General features: G+C 47.1%; 2 protein-coding genes across 3 annotated transcripts in view; both read left to right on the top strand.

Annotated features, from left to right (window-relative positions):
- Bnipl (BCL2 interacting protein like) overlaps positions 1-5,805 on the top strand; it is a 10,925-nt gene extending 5,120 nt beyond the window's left edge. Inside the window, exons 5-10 of one of the 2 annotated variants that reach the window (XM_008828258.2) lie at positions 1,321-1,503; positions 2,047-2,149; positions 2,310-2,441; positions 4,449-4,535; positions 4,714-4,812; positions 5,749-5,805. In XM_008828258.2, coding sequence (XP_008826480.1) covers positions 1,321-1,503; positions 2,047-2,149; positions 2,310-2,441; positions 4,449-4,535; positions 4,714-4,812; positions 5,749-5,785 — 641 coding nt within the window. In that variant the 3' untranslated portion in view covers positions 5,786-5,805. The remainder of the gene's footprint in view (positions 1-1,320; positions 1,504-2,046; positions 2,150-2,309; positions 2,442-4,448; positions 4,536-4,713; positions 4,813-5,748) is intronic. The other variant, XM_008828259.2, reaches the window with a different exon arrangement.
- Positions 5,806-6,454: 649 nt separating this feature from the next.
- The window catches only part of CUNH1orf56 (chromosome unknown C1orf56 homolog), a 7,432-nt gene continuing 4,498 nt past the window's right edge, over positions 6,455-9,388 (top strand). The window contains exon 1 of the mRNA XM_008828257.2: positions 6,455-7,647. Coding sequence (XP_008826479.1) covers positions 6,628-7,647 — 1,020 coding nt within the window. The 5' untranslated portion in view covers positions 6,455-6,627. The remainder of the gene's footprint in view (positions 7,648-9,388) is intronic.

The following is a 9,388-nucleotide window of genomic DNA, read 5'->3' as shown; positions in this document are numbered from 1 at the left end:
CTGTGAGTTCAAGGCCAGCCTGGTCTACATAGTGAGTTCCAGGACAGCTGGGGCTACAGGGAGACCCTGTCTCAAAAAGACCAAAAAAAAAAAAAGATAAAAGTGCTAAGCATGGTGGTATACACCTTTAATCCTAGCATGTGGGGGGCAGAGGTAGATGATCTCTGCGAGATAGAGGCCAGCCTAGTCTACATAGTGAGTTCCAGGCCAGCTGTGGCTAAAGAGAGACCCTATCTTTTCAAAAAGATCAAAAACAAGCAAGGGGGCTAGAGAGATGGTTCAGTGGTTAAGAAGAGCATTGTCTGCTCTCGCAGAGGACCTGGGTTTGGTTCCCAGTACCCACATGGCAGCTAACAACCATCTGTAACTCTAGTCCCAGGGGATCTGGTGCCCTCTTCTGGCTTCTATGGACATTGCATGCACATGGTGTACCTATTTCCATGCAGGCAAAATGCTCATACACATAAGATAACAATAAACCAAAATATAAAAAAAAACCTAAAACATAAAACAAGGCAGGGCATGATGGCACACACCTTTAATCCCAGCACTTTGAAGGCAGAAATGGGGATCTATGTGAGTGTGAGACCTGGTCTACATAGTGAGTTCCAGGCTACTCATTATTGACTACATAGTGAGACCCTGTCTTAAAAAGTGAAGAAAGAGGGCCTGGTGTGGTGGCACACGCCTTTAATCTCAGCACTCGGGAGGCAGAGGCAGGCAGAGCTCTGTGAGTTCAAGGCCAGTCTGGTTTACATAGTGAGCTCCAGGACAGCTGGGGCTACAGGGAGACCTTGTCTCAAAAAGACCAAAAAAGAAAAGAGAAAAGAAAGAAATGCACACCTTCAATTTGAGGGTTTGCGAGATAGAGGCAGGAGGGTCAGAAGTTCAAGGTTATCCTTGGAGGCCAGTCCAGGCACAGAAGACTCTGTCAAAACCAGGTGAGAATAAGGGAACAAAAGGTAGTCTTGGCAAGAACTATAGACTACCATAGTATGAGGTCACCCTAAGGCCATAGTCTAGTGGAAGAATGGGATGGTAATGTCAGGAGAAAGTGAGTTAATTGGACAAACTGAGACTAAAGAGTCAATAAAAATATCGATGCACAAGAGATTAGAGTAGTAAATTTAGCCAGGTATGGGAGTGGATGCCTGTAATGCCCGTACTCAGGAGACTGAGGCAGGAGGATCATGAGTTTGAGGCTAGTCTGGGCTACAAAATTTCAAAAAGCTAAACAAAAAGGTGAAGTAGTAAACTGTAGAGATCTGGGAAAGTTACAAGAAATCTGCCTTGTTTATTCTTCCCTCCCACATGTTGCAGATGATCTGCCCCGGGCAGAAGGCCTGGTGGCCAGTGAGGCAGCTGAAAGGCTGGGCCGGGGCTGTGTGTGGGATGTGGCTGGTGAAGATGGTCATCGCTGGAGAGTGTTCCGAACAGGACAGCAAGAGCAGCGAGTGGACATGACCATCATTGAACCTTATAAGAAAATCCTGTCTCATGGAGGTAATGGCTAATAGAAATACAAAAATAAAAAAAATGGCAGTTTGGGTTGGTGAGTTGGCTCATCCAGTAAAGGCACTTGCTATGCAAGCCTGGGGACCTGAGTTTGACATCCAGAACCCAGGGAAAGGAACAAGGAGAGAACAAATCCACAAAAGTTGTCCTCTAATCTCCACGCCTGCCCATGCACACATACACAGGGGCGTGGTGGCGCACGCCAGGCAGAGGCAGGCAGATCTCTGTGAGTTCAAGGCCAGCCTGGTCTACTTAAGTGAGTTCCAGGACAGCTGGGGCTACAGGGAGACCCTGTCTCAAAAGACCAAAAAAAAAAAAAAAAAAAAAAAAAAAAAAAAAAAAACTCCTCTAAAAAGCAGCCACGCACTAAGGCGGCTTAACTATCACGCCTAAACTGGAGACTCAGATGTTGATTTAGCATGCTTCCTATGATTTCCAAAGACCCCCCACCCAGCATCTGTCAAGCTAAATTGTTGTATTTTCTATTGACATATTTGTAATTGAGTGAAATTTTCTCTTATTGGTCCTTAGGTTACCATGGTGATGGCCTCAATGCTGTCATCCTCTTTGCTTCCTGTTACCTACCCCAAAGCAGCATCCCCAACTACACCTACATCATGGAACACTTGTTTAGGTGAGGTGAAAAACTGAACCGCTGCATGGAGGGGATTACGGAAGGAAAAGTAAAAAAGAGCTCTGTCCAAATTCAGTAGCTGACTGGAGACTCTTCACACCTGTGTTCTTAAGTTCCTGAAACAGCCAACATGCACCCTCCCTAAAATTTTGCTCCCCAGGTATATGGTGGGAACTTTAGAGCTGCTGGTAGCTGAAAATTATCTGCTTGTTCATTTGAGTGGAGGCACAAGCAGGGTCCAAGTGCCACCGCTGAGCTGGATACGCCAGTGTTATCGTACCTTGGATAGGAGGTGAGACCCTGGGATAAGAGGGCTACAATCTTCTATTGTATATTTTTCTTTCCTATTTTTCTGTTTCTGTTTCTTCTGAGATGGTCTCACTATGTAGCCCAGGCTGTCCTTAAACTCAAGGACCAATTGCCTCAGCCTCCTTGAGTGCTGGGATGACTGGCATGAACCACCACATCCAACTCCCTTCTTCTTTGCTTTGTCCTCTACATCCCTTTCCAAGCCTCTCCTGTCTTCTGTCTGTCCTCACAGTCAGGAAAATATAGCCATTAGGCCTTGTCAGCTACAATTTGGATAAAAAACTTAGCTGTCCTGGGCTTCTGTATCCTTGTAAATCCATGTGGCATATTGCCTGACACAAGAAAGTCACTCTTGGGGCTGGAGAGCTGTCTCAGCAGTTAAGAGCACTGGCTGCTCTTGCAGAGGATGAGGATTCAGTTCCCAGCACCTACATGGTGGCTAACAACGGTCTGTAACTCCAGTTCCAGGGAATCCAAAACCCTCTTCTGGCCTCTGTGGGCACTGTATGCATATGGTGTACTTACACACATACATGCAAGCAAATAAAAATAAAACATAAAATTAAAAAAATTTTTTTTTGGAGACAGGGTCTCCCTGTAGCTCCAGCTGTCCTGGAACTCACTGTGTAGACCAGGCTGGCCTTGAACTCACAGAGATCTGCCTGCCTCGGCCTCCCAAGTGCTGGGACTACAGGCATGCGCCACCACACCCAGCTTACAATAAAATATTTTTTAAAAAGAAAGTTTCTCTTTCTTTTCCAAGTCTTGCCATCTCACTTTCCACTTCCTACTGTTTTCTTCTCTCCCTCCATCCCTGACATATGCATCATCTTTTCCTGCTCATGTTCCTTTTTTCCCTTTGTTTTGCCTCATCCTCCTATTTATTGATGTATTTAGAGACGGGATCTCATGTCATCCAGGTTGACCTTGAACTCTCTCTATAGCTGAGGATAACTTTGAACTTCTGACCCTCCTGCCTTGGTACCTCCCCAGTGCTTGGATTACAGATGTGCACCACCCTGCCATGCCTGGCTTGTCCTATCTTTTTTTTTTTTTTTTTTTTTTGCTTAATTTTTTTTTCTTCTTGCATCTTTTCCATTTTTCCTCCTTACTTTTTTTTTTCTTCACTTAGAATTTTGTTGTTGTTGTAGTTTCAAGGGAGTCATTTGTTTTATTTCAGATGGGGTCTCATATAACCCAGGCTGGTTTTGAATTCCCAATATAGCCTAGGCTGGAAGCTGGCCTTGAACTTGTGATTCTCCTGCCTCCAATTCTTTTCTTTTTGTCTTTTTGTTCTTTTTCAGACGGGGTCTCCCTGTAGCCCCAGCTGTCCTGGAACTCACTGTGTAGACCAGGCTGGTCTTGAACTCACAAAGATCCACCTGCCTCTGCCTCCCAAGTGCTGGGACTACAGGCATATGCCACCACGCCCGGCTCCTGCCTCCAATTCTAACTGCTAGGATTATAGAAGCTACCACCCCTGGCTTCCACTTGGACTCTTATGTAGTAGCCTGGGTGACATAGTGGGAAGAATGGAGACTTTTTTTTTTTTGTCTTTTTGAGACAGGGTCTTCCTGTAGCCCCAGCTGGCCTGGCACTCACTATGTAGACCAGGCTGGCCTTGAACTCACAGAGATCTGCCTGCCTCTGCCTCCCAGGTGCTGGGACTAAAGTTGTGAGCCACCATGTCCAGTTTAGGAATGGAGACATTTGCAAAAGGAATTTATGTGGGGGTACAGTAGGAGGGAAATAGGCTGGCAAAGGCCAGGCTTCAGATACTGTTAAAAGAGTTCCCTAAAAATGGAGCATAAAGGACTGACTAAGGTAGGCAGAACTAGGAGTGCCTCTAAAGGAATGGGGACTTGGCACAGCTGACAGAGAAATCTAGAAATGAGAGAAGCCAAGGAGGTTTCAATAGAAAAGATAACCACCTGATCCTCAAGGATGAAGGTGGAATAGGAATGGATGTTCATGTAATGTTCTTCTTCAGGCTCCGAAAAAACCTGCGTGCTCTGGTGATTGTCCATGCTACATGGTATGTGAAGGCATTCCTGGCACTGCTTCGGCCCTTCATCAGGTACCTTCAGGGGACAAGTACTCCCCCTTTCTCTATATTCAATGTCAAGGTCAAGGGGACTCTCACCCCATCCTCTACCTAGCCTTAATAAACATTCTACTTGCTACATTTCCCTTTATGAGGCTCTCCAGGAACTGTTCTCCCAATACAAAACATAATGGGTTTATTCTCTCTTCAGTTCCAAATTCACACGAAAGGTCCGTTTTCTGGATAGCCTTGAGGAGCTGGCCCAACTCATCTCCCTGGATCAAGTCCACATTCCTGAAGCTGTCAGACAGTGAGTCCAGCACTTAAGGATGATGGTTTGGGATGGGATATATAAGGCCGATCTTGTTTCTTAATGTCTTTGTGGAGTTACAAAAGAACTAAGACAGAGTTGTGGGTGTTTTAGTGTATATGGGAAAACAGCATACAACTAGAGAAATTAAGGAAAGTACTGCATTTGTCAAGAACAAATGAAGGAGGCTGCTGAGATGACTTAATGGGTAAAGGCATTTATTGCTAAGCTTGATGACTTGAATTTGATCCTCAGAACCTATATGGTGGGAGGTTATCCTCTGACCTGCACATGTATGCCATGGCATGAATGTGCCCACATGCATGTATGCACATAAATAAATAATAAATAGTAAATGTATGTATGTAAAAAAATGTTTAAGAGGCTGGAGAGATGGCTCATGAATAAGAGCACTGACGGCTCTTGCAGAGGACCCAGGTTCAGTTCCCAGTACACACCTGGCAACTCACAACCATCCACAACTTCAGTTCCAAGGGACCCAACACCCTCTTCTGACTTCCATGGGCACTGCATGACATGGGTACACTTACATACCTGCAGGCACAACACTAATACACATAAAATAAAAATAAATTTAAAGTTTAAAAAATTTTTTAAAAAGAATAAAAAAATAGAGCAAGAGAGAGAGAGAAACAGAGACAGAGACAAAGGCAAAGGGGCATAAAGGAATAATCACAGCACAGATGTTACAGGAGGTGCAATGTAGCCCTACAAATTAGGAAGTGGTTATCTGGCAATTAACAGGAGATTACATCCAGTGGGGAAGATAGTATTAGGGGGTAAAGGATGGGAAATGATGACTCCAGCACCCAGTCTTCTAGCTCATCCAACTCACTTGACTTATTTTCCCAAAGAAATGAGTGAAAACCTAAGTCCTGATCCTTGAATCACTTTTTCCCTCCAAACCGTCTGTAGGCTGGACAAGGATCTCCATGGCTCAAGAGGCACCTAGCACCAAACTGGACAAAGGGCTTTAGGACCAGGCAAGGCTCATGATCTGTCTACCATGAGCTGTTCTGCAAACCATCTCACCCTCAACCCCAGTTCCACTGGATCTTTACTTCTCAGTTGATACCCTTTCTCCTGGACACTGCCTTCCTGGGGTTTGAGGTGGGGAATCCCATCTGCTTTCATTTCAGTTGTCCAAAAGGAAGGCTGGGTGTAGTACTGGAAGTGCAGAGCTCTGGGTTTTAATGGTGCTTTAGCTACAGAACATGTGGGTCTCATTGTCCTTCTCTGTAATTGAATCAGCTGCAATCCTTTCCATCTTGGTTGTCCTAGCAGTCTTTGAGAGAAGATGGATGAAAGGTAAGGGCTTAACCAACCACAGCCAGCCTGTCTGCTGGGAGCCCAGGAGCCAGCTCGCAAAATCTTGAAGAAACCCTAGTCACGTCTTCTGCTGGTGATGCTGGGAAGGAATGCTGTCGAAACATGTATTTTCACCATCATTAGTAAATTCAGACCTGTGGCCTTTAATAAACTGTGATGAGAGATTTAAATCTGCGCCGAGGAAATGAACAACTCTCCCCCCACCCCCCACCCCTTACATCATAATCTGCCTTTTGCTTCTGGCATAGAATTCTTGCTTGCCAGGGTTCCCTGGGATTTTTAGCTTAGCCCCAGGGGCTGCAGGCCCTGCGCAGGGAGAGCACACAGAAGGGGTGGCACGCGCGGGGGCGCACCCGCCATGTCAGTTCAAGTGACCTCGAGGCCTGGCTGGTTGGTGGAGAGCCAAAGGGAGGGAGAGAAGGTAGGAGCCTGGGCCTACCTCTCGACCCCAAGCCTCCCAGCCCCATGGTCCCCGCAGCCTGCTTGCTGCTCTGGGCCCCGCTGCTTAGTCTGGGGCTCCAGGCGGCGGGGGCCCAAGATCAGACCACAAATCCGACCGTAACCCCCACTGGGATGCAGCGGATCAGCTTCCGCTTAGGGGGCCCGGCCCGCAGCCACCAGAGCACAGCCATCACTGCCCAGACCACTGTTCTGAGGAAGGTGAAGGTAACTCTGGAGGACGAGAATGATGCCCTGGCCACTGCCGACCGCCTGGCTGGCCCCGCGGCCCAAGAGCTCCTGGCCACTGTGTCAGGTATCAGTCGGTCGTCCATGGCCAGCCCTATCGAGGATGAGGATGGATCCTTGGAAGAGGGGATCGTGATAGATGTCAGGAGGAGTACCACCTATGGGACTCCCAATACGTTCTCTAGTACTATGGGAAGTCCCAGCACTACCGGGAGAGTTTTGGCCAATACCCAGGAGCGAGATATTAGGTTGATCACCAGCTTGACACCCTTCACTTCGAAGTCTACTGTCGGAGACTTGTCTTCTGAAACCACCATACCACAGTGGTCGACGCCTGGGTGGCCATCACCCTCACCCACAGCCATGCCATCTCCCGAGGATCTGCGGGTGGTGCTGATGCCGTGGGGCCCGTGGCACTGCCATTGCAAGTCAGGCACCATGAGCAGGAGCCGGGCTGGGAAACTGCACGGTCTTTCAGGGCGCCTTCGTGTTGGGGCACTAAGGGAGCTCCGCACAGAGCACCGGCCTTGCACCTACCAGCAATGTCCTTGCAACAAACAACGGGAGGAGTGTCCTTTGGACTCAAGTCTCTGTCCTAGGAACAGCTGCAGCTCACAGACCACCCCTCAGCCTGCCACCTCTACAGAGTCCCCTGTCCACCTCAGACGCAGACCCATCCTACCAGCACCCAGCCCCAGCCCCAGCCCCAGCCCAGCTCTTGCTTTTTGGAAACGAGTCAGGATTGGCCTAGAGGATATTTGGAATAGTCTTTCTTCAGTGTTTACAGAGATGCAACCAGTAAGTGTTTTGTTGATGCACTGGGTTCTTTCTTGATGAGTCTGTAAAATCTTCATGTCCTAGATCCTGTTGCTAACACTGCCAGCCAGGGTGCTTGCATGATGTTATTGACTTAACTGTTTAGTTACAGTCATAACATGCATTGGTTGTAAGTGTTCAGTTTGGACCATTGTGTGTTTACACCCATGCACATGTACACTAGGGTTCAAATCCAGAATTTCATACATGCTAGGCAGGTGCTCTACCACTAAGCTGTTATCTCTAGCTACCCCCTCCCCTTTTTCTACACAGGGTCTCACTATGTAGTCTTGGCTGGCCTGGAACTTTGCTGTGTAGAGCAGGCTGGCCTTGAACTCACAAAGATCCACTTGCCTCTGCTTCCTGAGTGCCGAGACTAAAGGCATGTGCCACCACACTTGACTAACACACATTATTTTTGTTGAGACCAGGTCCCACTATCCTGTCCAGGCTGCTCTGTAACTCCTGGGCTGAACTGATCCAACCACCACCACAGCCTCAGAATAGTGGGATACTCAATTACCCATTTATTATTTTTTTTAATTAAAAATTTTTATGCCAGGCGTGGTGGCACACACCTGTAGTCCCAGCACTTGGGAGGCAGAGGCAGGCAGATCTCTTTTGAGTTAAAGGCCAGCCTGTTCTACATAGTGAGTTCCAGGCCAGCTGGGGCTACAGAGAGACCCCGTCTCAAAAAAACCAAAAAACAAACAAACAAAAAAATTAATGTGTTAAGTGTATTGCCTACATGTAAGTGCACCCGTGTCGTGCAATGCCCATGGAAGTCGGAAGAGGGTGGGCATCAGATCCCCTGGAACTGGAGTTATCGATGGTTGTTAACTACCATTAAGAGCTGGGTCCTCTCTAAGAACAGCCAGTACTGTTAACCCCTGAGCCCCTACGCAGCCCCTACCCATTTATTTTGTCTTTTAAAAATAGGGTCTTCCAGCCCCTGCTTCTCAGTAATAAAAGACAAAAGCCATATGAAAAACAAAACAAACAAAAAAATAGGGTCTCCCTGTAGCCCCAGCTGACCTGGAACTCGCTAGGTAGACCAGGCTGACCTCAAACCACCTGCCTCTACTTCCCAAGTGCTGGGATTAAAAGTGTGCACCACCATGCCAGGCTCCTACCCATTTATTTTTGAGACAGTCTTTTTGTTTTATTTGAGACAGGGTCTCCTTGTAGCCTGCTGGCCTGGACTTCACTATGTAGACCAGGCTGGCCTCAATCTCACAGTGTACTGGGATTAAAGGTGTGTGCCACCAAGCCTGGTTTTTTTCTTTTTGCATTTATTTGTGTGCGTATCTCTTGGGGTGCGAGGGGGCTGCACATGTGTGCGCCATTGCACACTTGTGGTCAGAGGACAACTTGTAGGAGTCAATTCTCTCCTTCTACCATGTAGGTTCCAAGGGTCAAACTCAGGTTATAAGGCTGAGGTAAACATCTTTATCCATTGAGCCATCTCACTAGCTGGAGAGACTCTCTCAGGGCCCAAACTGGCCTCAAACTCAATATGCAGCTGAGGATGACCCTGAACACTTGATTTGAACCTGCTCCACTTCCCTAGTGCTGGGATTACAGGCATGCACCATCATACCTTATAATTTCTTGAGTAACTGCTGTTTAGTTATTTAGCAATGTGTCTTATTAGACATCAGATGATTCACTAAATGCTGGATTTCTCGCTTCCTTCCTTTAAAATTTTTTAAAATTTATATAT

The sequence above is a fragment of the Nannospalax galili genome, unplaced genomic scaffold (assembly GCF_000622305.1).
Source record: "Nannospalax galili isolate Female #2095 unplaced genomic scaffold, S.galili_v1.0 scaffold752, whole genome shotgun sequence".
Taxonomy (NCBI): Eukaryota; Metazoa; Chordata; class Mammalia; order Rodentia; family Spalacidae; genus Nannospalax; species Nannospalax galili.
The sequence above is the reverse complement of the archived record's forward strand: the minus strand, read 5'-3'. Positions and strand labels throughout refer to the sequence as shown.